Here is a 21,503-nt window from a genome sequence, read left to right as displayed (position 1 = left end):
TTATGTTTCTAGGTTTGTCAGCACCATACCCATGCTCGTGGGTTTCACCGAAGTGGTAAACGTCTGACACTTGCATCACTTCGGGCTTTCCTCCCACATTAGGCTGACACGCTGCGATATAACTTGAATACTGTTAAAAGCAGCATTTAACCCAACTCACTCACTTGCTCGATATTCTTGGTAATTGGTTCAAACATATTCTTTATTCACTTGACTGCAAACCCATTGACACTGGGGCAACCTTCATCATACAGAATTGGCGCAGATGTTGGACAATGTTGCAGAATATCCAACTTTGTGTAGGCATAACAGTAATGCACCAACTATGTTTTGGTTTTCTTTATTATAATTTCAATTCGAAGAGTCACCCATTGACAATTTTCTAAGCACCCAGGCTGCTTATTACAGTAAATGTAATGTAATGCAAAAACCTTTTGCTCTTTATTCTCTCATTAAGGTGATATGTCATGAAATACTGTTCAAACAACGTTAAACCGTGATATGTCATGAAATACTGTTCAAACAATGTTAAACCGTGATATGTAATGAAATACTGTTCAAACAACGTTAAACCGTGATATGTCATGAAATACTGTTCAAACAATGTTAAACCGTGCTATGTCATGAAATACTATTCAAACAACGTTAAACCGTGATATGCCACAAAATACTGTTCAAACAACGTTAAACCGTGATATGTCATGAAATACTGTTCAAACAATGTTAATTCAAGAATATCACAAAATACTGTTCAAACAACATTAAACCATGATATGTCATAAAATACTGTTCAAACAATGTTAATCCAAGAATATCACAAAATACTGTTCAAACAATGTTAAACCATGATATGTCATGAAATACTGTTCAAACAATGTTAGTCCAAGAATATCACGAAATACTGTTCAAACAACGTTAAACCGTGATATGTCATGAAATACTGTTCAAACAATGTTAATCCCAGAATATCACAAAATACTGTTCAAACAACATTAAACCATGATATGTCATGAAATACTGTTCCAACAATGTTAATCCAAGAATATAACGAAATACTGTTTAAACAACGTTAAACCGTGATATGTCATTAAGTACTGTTCAATCAATGTTAATTCAAGAATACAGTATCATGAAAAACTGTTCAAACAACATTAAACTGTGATATGTCATTAAATACTGTTCAAACAATGTTAATTCAAAAATATCACGAAAAACTGTTCAAACGACAGTTGAACCGTGATATGCCACGAAATACTGTTCAAACAATGGTAAACCTTGACATGACATATTCTCTCAAATTATATGAATTATGAATGGAAGCACTGTTAACATTTGAAATTCTTCAATGTTTGCTTCCAGAGAGCAAATATAACTAGGCAGCCTTTTTAAAAAGAGGTGAACGCAATAAAACTGGTTCCTTGTTTTGAAGTTTACTGATCAATCTTGTGACATGATGCATTCTGTTTTCGATAATGACTTTCCAAGATTTCTGATTGACATTCAGTAAAAAACATTTATTTTGTCTTTTCAGATTGATTTCCTTAAGCTTTGTTTACAAAGCTAATATTTAATCTACACAAACCCTTTGTTCGTGTTTCTCAATGCAAATATGAGGTCATGTTTTAATAATCTTCTGCTTTTTGACGTTGGCTTATTCTCTTTGAAGTCAAACTACAGTTTCATGTTTAAGGCAGTAATGTAATTTATATGTGTAAGCTTATCTGTCAGTGGTTTGTAATGTCACTGAAATCAATCAAAAGCGATATCATACCGTGTTACATTTCCTGTTATTTCCATCCTGTTCATTGTAATTTAAAATGTTTATGCAAACCTGAAGCTGTGGAGAAATTGAACTGAATAATTTTGAGGCTTTTTCTTTTTTAGATGACAGTCCATGTTTCTCTCTGTCCTGTAATTTCAGTAACTCTGGGCAAGCAAAATTGCTGCTAGACAAATTGACATTGCAAGGGGCATAGCTCTTTGACTTATGATTCAAACTGTAATCCTTTTTTGAGTATCTAGCCTGTATGAAGGTAGCAAATCAACAAGACTTATCAATGAGAGGGAGCACGGGTGGCCCAGTTGTCTAAGGCGCCGCGATTCACTGTGCAGAGTTGCGTCCTTTGGGCATGCCAGAAACCTTTGATTGTGGGTTTGAATCCCGGTTTGCCCCAATTATGTTTCTAGGTTTGTCACCACCGTACCCGTGCCGAAGTGGTAAACGTCTGAGACCTGCATCACTTCGGGCTTTCCTCCAACATTAAGCTGACACGCCGCGATATAACTGGAATACTGTTAAAAGCAGCGTTAAAACCCAACTCACTCACTTTCTCACTTAACTTCAATGGTGCAATGACTGATGATAATGATGAAGAAACCTGATGTTAATATGTCCTCATTAGTCTATGATGGCCGCTGGTGACTTATAGGATGGTGGGCAGGCTTGGTGACTTGGTCCGACAGCATGGTTCATCATTCATCGTTTGGGATTTGTCATGTGTGCTGTAATACTTTACTTAGCTGGTGTTTCTTGTCACCTGAGATGGACCAACTGTATGACCTGATGCCAGCTTCGTTTCTGTGCCCCGTCATTCCTTATGTGCTGCCACTTCTCGGCCTAGAATGTACAGAGAAGGTCGGCCAACTCAGAAACCAGAATAGTATTTCCATCTACGGATATTTTCTCGTCTCCGATGACCAATCGGTAAAACAGGTAGGCAAATTTGTTTTTTGTTTTTTTAATTAAAGTTTCTTTCCTTACCTTTTAATATTTTATGGTTTCTCAAAATCTTATTATTATTTTTCCCGATACGATAGTGAATCTGGTTTTAGTTTGGTATTGATCAGGAGTAGTCGCTTTGATCAATGTCAGAGGCCAAATCTGGTGCTAGATTCCTGTCATTTCTGAAAACAAGGCATCAAAGTCAATATCGCTCAATAAATCAAGTTTGTTCACCTCAGTAATTTTACAGAATTCATTTTCTTCACTTGCATTATTAGTTTTGAAAGATAGCCATTCCATATGCAAATCAACGTAAGGACAATCCATTTTGTTTCATCTAGCAGCTTGACGACATTAAACACCAGAACCAAAGCATTTATTTATTTTTAAGTCAGATGAAATGTTAGAAGACAAGGCACAAATACTAAACTAATTATATTTCTGATAAATGCAGGGATTAAAAAGAAAATAGAAAAACAAGTTGATTGTAAACACTGATTGAGAATTCAGGGAAACCCCGGAAACTAGTTCCCGCAAATGTTCACACGATCAATTTCACAAAAAAAAATTCACATCGTGTGAATTTTTCTGTCCGTTCACAAGAGTGTGAACTTCAAATATCAGATCACGTGACTACCCATTCAGCCAATCAGCATGAAAGAAACAGTGTAAACTTTAAAGTATGAAATTTTATATGTATATATGTACATATATAGTACATATATCACTGAATATGCCACAGCTGATAATTTATACACATTATGTGCAATTATTTAGAAGTATATTTCAAGAAAAAGGGTAAATTATATATTGCCTTGGTGGATTTAAAAAAAGCAGCATTCGATTCAGTAGATAGGTACAAACTCTTATGTTTTCTTGAGGTTATTAGGGGTGGTCGGGTAGCCTAGTGGTTAAAGCGTTTGCTCGTCACGCCGAAGACCCGGGTTCGATTCCCGACATGGGTACAATGTGTGAAGCCCTTTTCTGGTGTTCCCTGCCGTGATATTGCTGGAATATTGCTAAAAGCTGCATAAAACCATACTCACTCACTTACTCTTGAGGTTATTGGAATGTAAGGGAGTATAAAGAGTATGTATTCAGTATTTCAATCATGTGTTAAGACAAATGAACATTTTACACATTTATTGATTGGTCTGTTGGATTAAGACAAAGTCATGTCCTAAATCCAATTGTTTTCTATATTTATTACTGAAGTATAGCTACGGAAGTTCTTAAGTCATGTGAAATAGGTGCTCAGTTATCATCTGATTTATTGGAGTTGTTTCTGTTACTCTTTGCTGCTGATGTAGTTCTAGTTTCAGAAAGTCACTGTATATGGAGTACAGAGACAGTTAAATGTTTTACACAGTTAATGCACATCCATCATTGTCGGTTAAGAAAGCATTATTTGAAGTATAATTTACAGTGCCAGTATTATGATCTTTACGTAGAATGTTTACTTTAGAATTTTGATTCTCAAATAACGCAAGTTGAGAAATATGGGTTTACCAAAGGCAGGAGTGCACAGAGAGAGTACAATATGTTGCTTATAAACGTTTATTCAATATAAGTGAAAATACTGCAAATGCTCTGCTTACCGGTAATTATTCAGTATTTGCAAGTACACTGTAGCTTCACATACAGAAATGTGAAACTGAATGCAATTGATGGAGTATTTCTAAGTGCAGCATTAAAGTGCAAGTTTCATGTGTATATATAACTTTGCAGAATTGGATAGATCGTAACATTGTTAATGCAAGTATTGTATTCAAAACATCATCAAAAGCTGTTGTTAAATAAGATTAAGTCCTATCTGTCAATTTCAAAGGCTGAAACAAAACTACAGTGGCGGTGGATATAGAGGTTCCTTATATGGTCATGTTGGAGGTAATTTCCTCCAAAATTACATGCTTGATCGAACAACATGATCTCCTGCCCCTCCGCTCACACCTTGGCAAGCAAGCCACCATTCACGGCTGCACACGTCCTTGGCAAAGCAAACATTTTCTTCACCCTTTCCACATATTAAACAATGACCATTTGTACACTGTACTTACCTTTTTTATGAGTGAGATTAAAGGATTGAAATATGCTCCTCTTTCTTTCAACAACAGAAATCAGACAAGGACCATTTATGTCACAAATTCACGATTAGGTAAGAAAACAATGTGTGAAACAATTGCTTTTATTGTTTGCGTTTCGTTACTTTTATTTGTTTTGTTGTGAGACTTTTCTGTGTAATATATATATTTGCTGATCTCTGTATATATATATATATAATGATGAAGCATCGATCGTGCTTACTTCATTCCTGATTTTGTTGTATACTGATCACAACTTACCAATATGTCCGACTCTAACAGTGTCGATAGTTTTCAAGTTATCTGTGTTATCTGATATATGTGAATGTTTCATGGAAGATGATTTGGTGATTTCGGAACAAGTACAAGTGAACCTGTGACCAACAATAGTGACGAAAAAAATTCAGGATGATCCCCAGCTTGGATGCATCGATTACAAGTGATTGCAAAACACAGATTGGTTTGTTTGTTTAGTATATTTGCTCCAAATCACAATATCCTGTTGCAGTCCCTGAAGTTGCGCTGCAAAGATGAAGCGACATGTCCTAGACTCTGTGAATCCATGTCACTTGCTAACATGTTGCATCACACTCTACAGTTGGCTGAGTGGTTTACGAAACTTGGACTGACTGCTGGCATTCAATTTGCAATAATCTACTGCAGTTGCATGTTTGTGACTGCAGGTGTGACAAATATCATTCTGGTTAATTAGCACTAATTGCATGACTACAAAGATCAATTGATGTCAATCTTTATAACGACACAGATTGAGAGGTGGAACACGCTCCTCTAAAACTGAAAAAGAAAATATCTTACAATGTTGAAATGGTATAATTCATGTTTTATCAAGGTTTCTTGACACACACACCCACAAGCCATACTCTTGACGTACATGGAATCTATTTAGTATTATTATATACTATTATATACATAACTCCTTCATTAGTGCTTTTCAGATTCGTTTGGGTTGTTACAAATACTGACCTCAACATACAAACAAATGTTTATGTATTTTGAGGCGCAACAGTGCTGTTAACATTTTCACACCTTTTTTCCTGGCCATCATATTGTACATCACACTGGCTACATAAAAGCAAATTCAAACAAACATAATTATGTAAGAAAAGTCTATTACTATTTTCATTGATACTTGCACTTTAAACCAAAAACAACGAACGAAAAGAATTGTTTCATAAACATTTTGTCAATATAAGTATACATATGATTGTACATTCAATTGAAAGTACAGAATTACAGAGGTTTGATTAAATTGTTTTAAGACCACCAGCCATCTCTGCTTCTCCGTGAAGCTTTAACTGCTCCATGTCTACACCATCTTTCTTTACAAAGAAGTGTTATAATTTATTCTGAAAGTCAAACGAGTGTGCTTATACAGGATCATTAGCAGCATCCATGGCATTTGCATCTGTATACAATCTCCTCAGAAACTGCTGGACCATTGAAGCTGAACCTTCACATGCTAGTTCATACTGATGATGTCACCTGAATATGTTCAAGATGTTCAAATAATATTTCCAATATGCTGGTTTTGACAGTTATATTAAAAAAACTCATCATTGATTAAACACTTTACATTAATTGTTTTAAAAATTAATGAGATTTTGTATACCGGTATGAATGGTTATAGGGCCCCGGGCTCACCAATTTTGACATTTTTGCGGTATTTGCGATTTTGACCTTGATTTGACCTTTGCACCTTGACCTTGCTCATGAATTCTTTAAAAATGTATTCTAGTATCTGAAAGCATCATCATCATCCCAGAAATCACTGGACCAATGAAGCTGAAGCTTTACATGCTTATTCACACAATGATGTCACCTGAAATTGTTCAAGTGGTTTAAATCCAATTTTCACTGTAACTACTACCATGGCATATCATTTTTTTCAACAACCTCTTTTCAAAAGAATTATATCCATCATGCAGGTATTAAGGGAAGTAGACTGTTATTTTCCTCATTTGCAAAGATATTAACATATGTGTGTAATTTTGAAAGATATCTTCCTTACAGAAATAACAATTTGAATGCAGTGGACATTAAAACATTCCGCATCACATTTAATAAATCCAATTTAACATTTATTATATTTTTGTTTATTTTAGTTTTTGTCTCTATTAGCATTATAAAAATGAAATAAGAGCCAGATATATAAATATCTAAACTAAGACTATAAAAGAAACATAAACCTTTTGTAGAACAATCTCCATCCAAAGAAAACATTGTTTGTTCAATGTGTTGAAAACATTACAAATCAGGCAGAACATGTTATGGTGAGATCTGTGTAATTAATTTTGTTTCAGTTTCTTTCCTTTACTATATTTTATAAAGTCAAGATGAAAAACATGTAGTTTGCTTGGAGAAGTGGATAGTTTTCAGAAACTAATGTTTACTGGTCTTTCATGTTGGTGTTTTGCTAATCAAGTTGAAATAGAATGTGAAATGTTTTTACTTTGGAAAAGCACATGAAGTCCTTTTTGCAACAATTTTTAAACATCAAAACACATTTTATGAAACATTGAGTCTTTGGGTTATGATTGAAATAGGCAAGAAATAGGTTCTTCTCTTATTTTCTTCAACTGTTTTTCAAAAAGCATGGATGATCTAATTCAATTTCTCTGAAACTGTACATTTATGAAGTGTAATGCCAACAATCTGATCTTTCCTCAAGTTATAAGTTGTGACATGTTTGAAAACTAATAATGAACAGCTTTGGTATGATTGTTGATCTTAGTACTCCATCTCTCCAACCAATCAAGCTTAAGTTTAGACTTGGATGTCTTCAGTGCCTTCGTCTCACCTAGACTTCACCCAAATGGTAATAGAGCTGCAACAAAAACTCAAACCAACTCTCTGAGATGAACATAAGATGTTATTGTGATTTGCTTTCCTTTGGTCGAGCTAATGTATTTTGCAAGAAAGAGCGCATTACAAAATATCACAATATCTAACTTGATAATTAAGTTGCTTCTTTAAGCATGTAAATCTGGAACAGCAAATAGATATATGTTTTGTGTCTTCATTTTGTGTCAGTTTTTTTAAAAAGTTTTATTTTGTAACTAAAACCTACAAGAAGAGTTTTCATACTGATCTATAATACGTACTGCATTTAGGAGTGATGAAAAAATAACAGCACATAAAGAGTTAAACACATAAAAACATTACAGGGAGCTAATATTAAGCACATTCACAAGTCAATAATGATTATTGCCACAATGAGTACTTTATGATATCTATTTAAATTATGGGGCGGTTGGGTAGCCTTGTGGCTAAAGCGTTTGCTCGCCACACCGAAGACCCGGGTTCGATTCCCGACATGGGTACAATGTGTGATGCCCATTTCTGGTGTCCCCTGCCGTGATATTGCTGGAATATTGCTAAAAGCGGCGTAAACCATACTCACTCACACTCACTTTTTCAATTATGTGTAGCTTTTACCATGTGTCGTTTCTCCTGCCATTATAAACAACGGCAATATACTCTAGGTGTAATTTTCAGTCTCACCAGGGTTGTTTTCCACCTAGTGCACACTGAGGTATGTTTGTTTGTTTGTTTGTTTTGTTGTTCAACACTACACTTAGCAATATTTCACTCTGAACTAGACAATCCAGGGATTATCATCATGAGTATCGATCTATACAATTGGGATATGATGACATGCATCAACCAAGTCAGCAAGCTTGACCACCTGATCCCGTTAGTCTTCTATTTGGACAAGCATAGTTGAAAACAAATTTTACTTTTATTGTCGATTAAATGTTGGTTATTTTGCACAACTGTGTGTGTGTTCCTTGCCACCAAAGTCAATGTCCAAACGGGGAGAAGCAGTGTCAGAAATAACTGCCTGCCGGCTTGCCTGCAAGCCCGTGGCTGGTAACATTTCTGTTGGGCTGCTTGAAATTTTCCTCCACCTGCCCAACTATCTGGCAGATAATTTTATACGTAGTTAAGTCTTCAGTTTTATTATAACTCCTTGTTGATTCTCTAGTAATTGTTTGCATTATTTCATCTGAATCAAGATGCAATTTTTCTCTTATTTTTTGTGATTTTTCAATATTTATAATGTAGGAATGTGGGTAGTTAACTTTGAAGATGGACAGGCAACATTTATGGGTCACCTGCCTAACTGTTTTTTGTGTTGTAGAATTATTTCAAACACTGGGTGGAAGTAGGGTTGGGTTGGATGGGGTGTGTGTATTCCAATACATATGTACATGAAGTTCTTCAAAAATACATCTATGAGCCAGTTCTAGTGTGTGTGCTGTTGTATGTTTATGTCAATCGTATCATGTAATTTGTCCTTTGATCTATACTGAATAAACAATGTGTCTATTGAGTGACTGAATGTTATTTGATAATGCTGTCGATTAGCAATATTCCTGCCATATGACATGGGCCTGTAAATGATCAAGTCTAGACCAGACAAACCAGTGTCTGAAAGTATGCGCCATGATCCTAATTATTGGATGAAAATACACCCGATCAGTGAGTTACCGAGCCTGATGACCTGATACCCATTAATGGGGTGGCTGAGCGGTTCAGGTGTTTGCATGTTATTGTTATTACTGCTTCCATGGTCTAGTGGAAGAGCGTCCGCCCAGAGAGCAGAAGGTCTGGGTTCGAACCCTGGCCAAGTCATAAAAAAAAGACGTTTAAAGATGGTACTTGTTACCCTGCCTGGCGCTCGGCATTAAGGGGCTAAAACAAGGACTGGTCGGCTTGGAGTCAGTATACTGTGTCTGAGTGGGGTATTCATGTTAATCTGCAGCATAGTATCTCAGTGGGCTATCACTGAAAAATCAACATTAGTCTGGAAAAGTACAATTGCTTGCACGCACGCACGTACACACGCACGCATGCTGATCAGTTGTCAGACTCGGTGACTTGGTTGATATGGCATGGATCATTGGACACAATATCAATCATTGGATTGTCTGGTTCAGACTCGATTACTTACAGCTTGCCATCATATAGCAGGAATATTGCAGAGGGCGCCTTCAAGCAACAAAGAAACAAACAAATCTTGTGACAAGCACGTGGTACAGGGGTCCTGTTTTACCCAGAAACCCAACTTGGTGTCATTTAGGTATTGAAGCAGTGACTGTTGTAGAGTTAAGAAGGGTTTGTGAAAGTTGGAGGCAAAGGTCAGCATTGTCTGCTTGGATTGTTGAGGAACATGCTAGCTGTTGCAGAGTTGCTTCCACTAGTCATAACAGGGGCTCAGATTTGCCCCAGTTATCATCCTTGGTTTGTCAGCACCATGCTATTAGTTTCACCAAAGTGGACAACATCTACACCTGTTATCTTGGGCTTCCCCTCGCATTTGGCAGACGTGAAATGATTCAAGAAATAAACGACTCGTGGTCCTTGTTTATTGTACAATAAATATTTGCAGGGATAATAAACCAAGGGGGGTTGTGCCCCTCATGGTTTATTCTCCCTGTAGTGTTTTATTGTACAATAAACAACAACCACAAGTCGTTTATTTAGATATCAACATTATGGACAGCCTCTTTAAGAATGTTAGTAAAATGTAAAAGCTTTAAAAGTACACTACCCAAATTTTGATAATGATGACTCCCTAAATAAAATCCGACCTCCGAAATGTCGGACAAGTCCATTTTACGAACAGGTGGTTTCGTTTGGTATTTCCTGCATATTCTCACAATCCTCACATCAATTATCTGTACCTCTTCTCATAATACCGATTGTCATATCTCCTATTTTTGGATGCGATTGTTCGGCCACTGTGTTTATCTGCGTAGCTCAGCTACATCTAAGGGGAACAACTTACCAGACACTTACCTCTAGAAAAATAACATCGTCCAAAATATGATGTCATCAAGTTGCATTATTTTATTCATGATCTGTTCAACTGTATAGGCCAAGGGGCATTTTTCAGTGTTTATCTAAAATGTCAAAAGTAATTTATTTTGGGATGTTACGACTGCCATTGTCTTGAGTCCAATCTCAGACATGTCCTTACATGAGCTGTGAAAGAGTATGGCAATGTGAGACGTAGCTGACACTGTGTATCTGAATGATTGATGGCTTATGATTGTGCTGGGGTCGATGGGTAAAGGGCAGTTTTGTCAGACTGGTGATTATGGCTAGCATGGTTTGGTCATCCACATGTATATAACCTGTGAAATCCTTTGAAGGTTGTTATTGAGCACTTTCAAATGATATCCAGACCTACCATTATCATGTGACTTGAATAACCTGATAATAGTTTCCCATAATTTCCCATTTTGTATGCAATAGCACAGGGGACAAAAGGACAAGCAGACACACGCACCTGCATGCACCTTGCCATATAAGTACAATAATCTTGGATGCCATGTTGAACCCCATTTCACCTCACCTAAAGATTGCCTTGAATTTGTAACTTTGAATGTCTTGAAAGAGGCATGTGCCCCGTTCTTGAATCCTTAATAGTGTCAGAAACAGTTAGGAATTTGGTGAATTTAGACAGGAATCCTAACCGCACTTGGCAAATAGATAAGACTCAAGTCTCAAATTGACCTTGTATCACTCTCATGTAGTTTATCCAGCGTTCTAGAAACTGTCTCATCTCAAAACTTCTTGAATGATCAAGCTGTCCAGGGTTTGTCAACAATTAAGGGAGATAACTCTAACTCACACTTCCTGTTATAATCTGGCCACTCAGCAATAGATACTTTAGTCATTTGCTGACACTGACAATAACAAGATACATATCAATACCAGTTTCTACTGCCACATAACATGCTCTCCCTCCCCCTCTCCCTCAGCCCTCACTCTAATGAATACCCTTTTATTAATCAACATTAAATTACCACCTCCCCAGTGGGGATTCCAGGGTAGAATGGCCCCCAGCAACTGTCATAAGAGATGACCAAATTGACCACATGGTCAGGGTCGTTGACATGGTTGATTGTGTGTCATCATCACTACCCAGCAAGGCATTTTCAACATTGTATCAATCACTAGTTTGACTGGTCCATTCAGGTCTCTATCATATCAGTGGAATGTTGCTGAATGCAGCATTAAGCAATATACAAACACTGCCAATTTTCACACTTTATTTGCCTGAACTTTATTGTCCTAGACATAATAACTGGCTTGATTTTCAGGAAGAACTTGTGAGTGTTGTCTTCAACACTAAGGATCCTGGTATAGAATACCAAGGCTACCGGTACCAGTCCATACAACCTATTCTTCTCCCTAAGGTAGGACATGTTTCATATTTTCTGCATCACCTTCACACTTCTGCCGTTTCTGTGTGTTGAACATCGACAGGGACACTTGACTGTTGACAGTAAACATGGGAGAGACACAGTAAACATATTACACTGTAAACATCTACACTTTACTCAGTTGTCACAGCAACTGCCTCAATGGTCCAGTGGATACAGCATCTGCCCAGACAGCAGAAGTGTGGTGGTTTGATCCCCAGCTGGACCATACCAAAAGATGTTAAAAGATGATAATTGTTGTTACCTTGCCAGGTACTTGGCATTAAGGGGATAAAACATGGACTGGTCAATTTGCAGTATGCTGTGTCTGAATGGGGTATCATGTTCAACTGTTCATGGTATCTCGGTGGGCTAGCGCTATATAATCTGCATTAGACCAGACTAGAACAAGCAGCCACACACACACATGCATGCATGTAACTATATCAGTCTGTGCCAAACACTTTTGAGACTTCTAGCCCATAAACATGGCTCTCAGCATCTTTTCAGTAGATTTTAGTGTTCTCATATGGGCTATTATAAGCTAATGTCCTAGACCGAACAGAACTTAACTAGAGTCAGGCTTCGGACTAGTGGTGTAAGTCACAGACTGTTATAAAAGTGCAATAAATTTGAATGCGACATTAAACCCCATTTCACCTCTCCAGAAGACACAGTGCATACATGTAGAGGTCACAGTGAACACAGGAGACAGTGAACAGTGTCAGTATATTGTGATAGAAGGGTACTACAAGCTCAGTCTGTGAGTGAATCAGTGCTCTGTCACAAACATATCAGTGTATATCAGAGCTCAATCAAACGCATATTAGTATAATGTGTTGGAAAGGTTTCCCACACACCTAATAGTTCACCGTTTGTCATGATGCAAGGAGACAAATTGCATTACAGTACAAACACTTACATCATTTATACTTGAAGTGCCTTAATGGCACTGTCAGACAATGGTGAGAGATGCCTGTCACGGACGTCATGCTCCGAGCACGCAAAGCAAGCTGTTTTGTTTTGAAGACAAAACCCAAGTGACAGATTAACAATGATCAGTCATCTTGTTACCACAAGAACATCTTTGCTAATGTATATACCATCTGTGTCAAGAACTTTGTAAATATCAGAATACTACTGTTTTAATGGATTTGAAACATGCTTGGACTGATAAAGAAGTTGAAGAAGATGCTCCAGGAGAAGACACTTCATCTTGAAGGTAAGTTGTTTTGGTTACATGTAAAACTGTGAGTAGATATGTTGATATCCTTGTATACTGTGTTTTCCAGCCCCATGGAAGTATTTCTCATTATGTGTCTAATAACAATCCCAAACACTCAAATTAAGTCTTGCCTTGGATAATATTTATTTCTGTTAACACTTGGATGGTCAAATGACCATTTCTTGTTAATTTTATAGTGATAATGCATCACTGATCGAGACAAATCGATCATGTGCCATTTTGTTTCCATCACATGATTTCAAGCGCCTCCATAACAGTCAAGTTAAAAATAGATGCACAACATGATCAGTCACATGACATTACAGACAGGAAGTTTACAAACAGCACCAATACATCATCGGTACATACGATTGTTCTGATGCAAAATTATCACCAGATCAAGTTTTATTAAAATGTGCATTAGTGAAATAGAAAGGTTTGAGATATGGTTTCATTACTTATTGAATATCTCACCTTATGTAGTTTAATTCGCAACATAACTTCTGAGGCAATTCGGGAACACTTTGATGTCTTCGGTGAGCATCTATCTTGATTACGTCATTGAGTGGATGGTCATGTATTGTTTAGTGGCTCAAAAAGAGGTGCGGATAAAGAACATGTCACATGGGGATTCTATATTCAGTAAACACAAAATATTATATGGATTATAACTTTAAATTCTATTACGCTGTGACGTTTCGGTATAGATCCTTATACCGTTGTCAAGCAAGAGTGAAGAAAGACAGTACAGTACACATGGTACAAACTTATATACATCTAATAAGGATTACTGTTATATACCAATTTCTAAAAAATGTCAAACAAACAGTTTATCCTATATTCAACCTTTAAAGCACCCAGGGCCTTGTGATATTTCCAGTGATAATGATTATGACAGACTTCTTATGCCAATTCAGTTTAACTTCATAATTACTTGAAGCTAATAAAAGCTACAGATGGTAAGAAAATCGATTTGACATCTTTCTGAAGATGAAGAACATTTTTTTGTTCTTATGACATTGGAGTGTTTAATGCACTGAATATGGCATACCGAGAATATGAAGGTATTGAATCAAATTCTTGAAAACTGAAATGTTCGCCACTTTCAGATGTCACAAATATGAGATATTTATTATAAGAAACGGGTATTAGTATAAAACAACAGATGGTGTGAGTAGAAGATGTGAATCAACATATTTGGACATTACACATGACTGCAACCTATGTTGGTGGGTTATATTTTTATATGTATAAGATAACTACACCACAAAGACAATGAAGAACGAAGCGTTGTTATGTTTCACGATAAAACATTGTTCGAACATGTGCTTACAACTTTATGGCATTGTATCTTGGACAAGGTTATTTTTGAGTGTTGAGTGACTAGTGAGTTGTTCCCCATAGATGTAGCTGGTCAATGCAGATAAACACGATGGCTGAATGATCGCATCCAAAAGTGGGAAAGATATGACAATCGGTATTGGGAGGAAAGTTACAGGTAATCGACGTGAGGGTAGTGAGAATACGAGGGGTGTTCATTAAAGATTTCCCCTAAACCACTTAGGGTTATCATATTTGGTTGAAATTTCACATGTGTAATGATACATGTATCTATGGGTTATGTCTGAATTTGCAGCACCGAACTATTAATCTTACCACTTTTACAGGTGTTATGATCGAGTAGGGTGTGACAATGGAGCCAGTAGAATACCAAGCAGTGATTAGGTTTTTATATTTGAAAGGTCGCACACCAAAAGAAACTTTCGATGAAATGAAAGCAACTTATGGGGAAGATGCCCCATCATATGACGTTGTTAAACACTGGCATCGCCAGTTCAAGTGTGGTCGGACATCTGTGGAAACAGCTGCCATTCCTGGTCGCCCCCATTCAGCCATTGATGAGGACACTATCCATCAAGTGGAGACCACCATTTTGGCAGACCGATGTATAACTGTTCGCCAGTTAGCACAAGATGTCAAGATCAGTGTAGGGTCTGTGGAAAAAATCAACCATGACAATTTGAACATGCATAAAGTGTCTGCACGATGGATTCCCAGGTTGCTCACACCTTTCCAAAAGCAGGAACGAGTCAATTGCTCAAAGGATCTTTTGGACATGTGCCAAAAAAACCAGGCAAACTTTTTTGACAGACTTATCACACAGGATGAAACATGGGTCCATCACTATGATCCTGAGACTAAAGTTCAGTCGATGCAATGGAAGCATGTGGAGTCACCACCCCCAAAGAAGTCACGTGTCCAACCCTCTGCAGGCAAGGTCATGCTCACGGTGTTTTTGGACCAGCACGGAGTAGTGATGATGGATTTCTTGGCAAAGGGTACCACAATTACAGGAGCTTATTATGCTTCACTGCTGTGGAAATTGCGGGACGCTATCAAGCTTAAGAGGCGTTGCATCCTGACCAAGGGTGTCTGTCTCCTGCAAGACAATGCTCCAGTACCCAACTCTCATGTTGCCCAGACAGAAGTGCGGTCCTGTGGCTGTGAAATCCTTCCACATCCTCCCTACTCTCCTGACCTTGCACCATCTGACTTCCACCTCTTTCCAACCATGAAGTCATTTTTGAAGGGAAAACGTTTCACAGATGAGGAAACACTGATTTCTGAAGTCAAGTCCTGGTTTGAGACACAAAATGCGGGCTTTTACAAGCAAGGTCCCCATAGTTGCATAAAACGATGGGAGAAGTGTGTAACTCTTGGTGGTTCCTATGTGGAGAAAGACTAATACCTATGCCAAGTTTCATTCCACTAGGTCCATCGGAAGTGGGTCAGGGGAAATCTTTAATGAACACCCCTCGTATGTGGGAAATACCAACCTGTGCATAAGATGGACTTGTCCGACATTGCTTAGGTCGGATTCTATAGAGGGAGTCATCATTATTAAAAAGCCGGTAATTATTTGTAAAGCTTGTACATTTTATCATCATCCATATATAGGCTGTATATAATATTGATATCTCATATGAAAATTAAATATCTGGTGGTGGTTGTTTATTGTACAATAAAACACTGCTGGGAGAATAAACCATGAGGGGCGTAATCTTCTTATATAATCCTGTTTGTCAGTTTTATGCGATCAGTGCATAGAGCAACAATCAGGTTACATGAGCACCCCCACAAGATTGAGAAACAAGGCATGTCAACAGACTGAATGAAAACATGTCCTTAATAAGATTTTTGGATGTGCAGGGAGTATGGAATAGCTGGAGGCAGTTGTCAGGAAACGTAAGGCTTCTTGTGCCCCAAGAAGCCTGTGCAAGCTATACCCACGTCAACAGTGTTGGAAATATTTGCGAATCAAAGGTATTTTTTCTACTCCTCTTGGGAAAATAAGCTCCATTGTTTTTTACTTGTTTATGAAAACATTATGTTTGTTTGGTTACTTGGTTTCTGACCAATAACTGCTCTCGATCACTTTGTGCAAGTGACCCTGGAAGATAAAGCAATATCTATTGAAAAAACTTTCACAAAGAGCCTAATTCTAAATAATGTGAAATACAGGCTTCAAGAAAGATTTATTCTAGCGATGTAACATTTCTTACTTAAAAACATAACAGCATGCTATTTTGTGTAATATACCCTTAGTTATGAAATCCAAAAGTGTAGAAATCGGGATCAGTGATGTATAACTGTAGGTTCTGCCATGATGTACAGCGAGCTACATGGGTGCCAAGGGGGACATTTGCTGGCCATGGAGACAGTGGTATAATGTTCGCAGTTTTAATTCATCCTCAGTAACTCTCAGCAGTGTTAAGGATGAATAGATATACTATTAAAATATCAGACACATGGTGTTTATTCTAAAAGAACAAGAAATAAGATGCTGAAGTTTCTTCAACAGGATCAAAATAAACGGATATATAAAACCCAGTTGTACAGGTGTGACTTTTGGCACACTGGTGATTTTTGCTAGGTAACTGAGTAGTTCTATGGATTTCCATTAACAGGATATATATCGCCTGGCTGTACATGTTTGACTTCTGACCCACACTGGTGATGGTTGCTAGGTAACCTTGGTTGTTACATGGATCTCCATTAACAGGATATATATAGCCTGGCTGTACATGTGTGACCTCTGACCCACACTGGTGATGGTTGCTAGGTAACCTTGGTTGTTACATGGATCTCCATTAACAGGATATATATTGCCCGGCTGTACAGGTGTGACTTCTGACCCACTGGTGATGGTTGCCAGGTAACCTGCAATATTATGGGACTTTCCAGCAACAGGATATATGGCGCCAGGATGTAGACGTGACTTCTGACCCACATAGGTGATGAAAGAAAAAATATCTCTCTTTCAGTTACATAATGTACCCATATTTCACACCATTCTAATACAGGCATCAACTGCGATATTTGAGTCGATATGCGAAACATACAGATTAATTGTTTCTGTAAGAAATTGTTTCCTTGTTAACTTGGAAGGTTCTGATGATGACTCGGGTCACTCAGATGCCAATGGGTTTCATCCAAGCACCTAGTTTGGTAAATAGAATTCAAAGGTTAATATGTTGGACTTCTGTGAAAATTATTGCTTTCCAATATGGCTGTTATGGCGCATTCTACCATGGTCAGAACATTTCTAGAACAGAGGTGCCATAACTTGTGGATAATTGACAGGATTATTTGCAAAAGTAATTTGGTGTTTGTCTAGAATATGAAATACCAATCATCTATAGGAGACACTTATCTTGTTATTATCTTTGATAAAATTATGTCAAATGGTTTCTGAAGTGTCATTATTTGGAGCTTACATTTGTATCTATTATTATTCATCCTGGGATAGGATTCACAACAAATTTTGGTCAATATTGTTTTAGTTCAACTAATATTCTTGATATGTTGGAAGGTCAAAATGAAAGGTCATATTATATATTCTAAATATTATTTTTCAGAAAGTGTCATTGGTTCAGTGTTATCTTCAAACTTTATTTGTACTTTTGGATTTATCAATAATTTGAAAACATGAAACTTTGGCTTGGAAAAGTGTTGAAGCAATTTATAAATTTGTGATGTAACTTCTTCTTTGTCTTAACAAATAGGATTTTGCACAGACATCAAAATGGGTAATTAACAGCTTGACTGACAAAATTGTTTATTTCAGTCATGAGACATTGAACAATATGGGTTGTATGTCCATGTCGTAGTGCACTGTAAGGTCAGTGCTCCTGAACTATTGTCATTATCTGCCACTTGCAAACTTAAATAATACTTTTGAAGCTAATGAACATTTGATCAATATATATTTTTCATAACATTGATATCACAAACAGATATTGTGATTGAAAAATCTTACTTATGACATACCTTTTTCACTATTTTCAAAGCTGACAGGTTTCCATGGCAACTTGATTCTGCAAGGAACAGGTCTGACTACAGAGAAATGTGTGTTGAAAAGACCAGGAAAGGTCATCAGTGTTTTGACAATCAAACTTGTCAATTCACTATAAATCTAAATATTGAACTTGTGTGACACATCCAAAAACTGAATTATGTAATGCAAAAGATAAATATTGCAACATGCCCAAGTAGGTTATTATTATCAGAGATTAACATTTATAAAAAGTGATTCAACGTCACCTTTACTGATCTCTTCAATCTTTTTAATCGAATCAGATTCCCAGATTAAATTCAACTCTTCACCCCCCCTTCTCCAAAAATAAAATACGTAAAAAAGTATGATCTTTTTCATTTGTTATTAACAGGGAATTGGAGGTCTGTTAATTTTCAATTCGTTATCTGTCAACAATGAGATATCTTGATGGAATGTTTTAAAATACAGTATGGTCAAACATGTTCTATGGAATTGTGTCATCAGTGTTGGCAGTTATCTGATGGCAGTTTACAATCTTTATTGAAAATACAAGGCCAATTGTCGATTTATTATCCTCATCAAAGCAGTCCCTTGAAACAACAAGTCAATTCCGAGAATGCTTTGTCAATACGATTACACGTTATAAATATGTTATGCTACCCTTTTTCATTACTGAGATTGAGCAGGTGATAGCATGATTACTATTGATTAGGATTGTCAGCTGCATTGATGTCTCCAAAGGATGAAACGGACGTCCAACAACTACAAAAAACAATCATGTTAAAATCATGTGGCATGGTTTTGTCATAGCTTGGGTGGTATGTCCCATTAGATTTACAACGGATTTCAAGATAAACCATCCTGAGAGTGATGCCTGATGATATACATAGTTGTGACATGAAAGAAAAAAGTTCCTGCAGTGAGAAGCATTGTGATGGTATTGTCACATGTGTCCATTTCATGAAGCCTTTGACTTGCATCAAACAAGAGTTTTAATCTGTAGTAGACTTTCCAGAAATGTCTTCCTGTCTTACGATATCATGTGAATGTGTTTGGCCGAATTTTCAAGAACATGACAGGATACATGGGAATGCTTTCATTGCATAAATGATTAAGCAAGGTGGAATGATTTGTTGACTTCCATTTTACAACACAGGAAGTTAGCATACATCCCCTGCTGTGAAATGTTGGGCAATAGAGAATTTACTGCCCCATTGACGGAAATGTTCCTTACCACCCACATTGAATTGATATTCTTGCCATTATTACCATTAAATATTAGTGCCTGCTTCTCCCGTCCACAAGAAACAACATAAATGCAGTTGAAAGCCAAATTCACTCACAAGAACTATTTGGGTTTGGGGGCAATAGGACCCTTGTATCGGCAATAGGACCTTTGTATCAGGGCAGACAGACCTTTGTATCAGGGCAGTCAGACCTTTGTATCAGGGCAATAAGACCTACGTATCAGGGCAATAAGACCTACGTATCAGGGCAATAGGACCCTTGTATCAGGGGAATAAGACCCTTGTATCGGGGCAATAATACCCTTGTATCAGGGCGATAAGACCCTTTTATCGTGACAATAGGAGCCTTATATCAGGGCAATAGGACCTTTGTATCAGGGCAATAGGAGCCTTGTATCAGGGCAATAGGACCCTTGTAAAAAGGCGATAAGACCCTTGTATCAGGGGAATAAGATCTTTGTATCAGGGTAATAGGACCCTTGTATCAGGGCAATAAGACCCTTGTATCAGGGCAATAGGAGCCTTGTATCAGGGCAATAAGACCCTTGTATCAGTGCAATAGGACCCTTGTATCGGGGCAATAGGACCCTTGTAAAAAGGCAATAGGACCCTTGTAAAAAGGCAATAAGACCCTTGTATCAGGGCAATAAGATCCTTCTATCAGGGTAATAGGACCCTTGTATTAGGGCAATAAGACCCTTGTATCAGGGCAATAGGACCTTCTTATCAGGGCAATAAGACCTTTGTATCAGGGCAATAAGACCCTTGTATCAGGGCAATAGGACCCTTGTATAAAGGCATTTACAGCTGTGGGTCTATACTGGCCCTTGTATCAGCCAGTAGGACAACTGTGACCTTCAGCATTCTCTTCCTCACTCAATTCTGACCAACAGCTGCTACCCCACCAAGTCCTTACCCACAGCTGTAACCTTCAACACATCTTCCCCACCCAGTACTGACCCACAGCTGTAACCTTCAACACCTCTTCCCTACCCAGTCCTGACCAACAGCTGTAACCTTTAACACCTCTTCCCAAACCAGTATAGACCCACAGCTGTAACCTTCAACACCTCTTCCCAACCCAGTACTGACCCACAGCTGTAACCTTCAACACCTCTTCCCCACCCAATACTGACCCACAGCTGTAGCCTTCAACACATCTTCCCCACCCAGTACTGACCCACAGCTGTAACCTTCAACACCTCTTCCCCACCCAGTACTGACTCACAGCTGTAACCTTCAACACCTCTTCCCCACCCAGTACTGATCCACAGCTGTAACCTTCAACATCTCTTCCACAACCAGTCCTGACTCACAGCTGTAACCTTCAACACTTCTTCCCTAACCAGTATAGACCCACAGCTGTAACCTTCAACACCTTTTCCCCACCCAGTACTGACCAACAGCTGTAACCTTCAACATCTCTTCCCCAACCAGTACTGATCCACAGCTGTAACCTTCTTATACTTAAAATCTTTCCCCACCTGCCCTGTTTCCAGGCATATTACATCCTTGAACACATTTAGTTGTCATCAGGCTTCTATATCAATATCATTCTCAGAATATACCAGTCTGAACTTTAATCATGAACAATACATATACTTGATTGGTATGTTGATATTCTAGGACTGCTCTCTTTGAACTTGTACCCTTCA

General features: G+C 37.7%; 1 protein-coding gene across 1 annotated transcript in view; it reads left to right on the top strand.

Annotated features, from left to right (window-relative positions):
• The window catches only part of LOC124120386 (UDP-GalNAc:beta-1,3-N-acetylgalactosaminyltransferase 2-like), a 34,872-nt gene extending 22,067 nt beyond the window's left edge, over window positions 1–12,805 (top strand). The window contains exons 6-7 of the mRNA XM_046483199.2: window positions 11,937–12,032; window positions 12,707–12,805. Of these exons, the coding sequence (XP_046339155.1) occupies window positions 11,937–12,032; window positions 12,707–12,805 (195 nt within the window). The remainder of the gene's footprint in view (window positions 1–11,936; window positions 12,033–12,706) is intronic.
• The last annotated feature ends 8,698 nt before the right edge of the window (window positions 12,806–21,503 follow it).

Source organism: Haliotis rufescens, unplaced genomic scaffold (assembly GCF_023055435.1).
Source record: "Haliotis rufescens isolate VD_foot unplaced genomic scaffold, xgHalRufe1.0.p SCAF_3, whole genome shotgun sequence".
Classification (NCBI taxonomy): Eukaryota; Metazoa; Mollusca; class Gastropoda; order Lepetellida; family Haliotidae; genus Haliotis; species Haliotis rufescens.
This window is presented reverse-complemented; position numbering and strand designations above follow the sequence as displayed.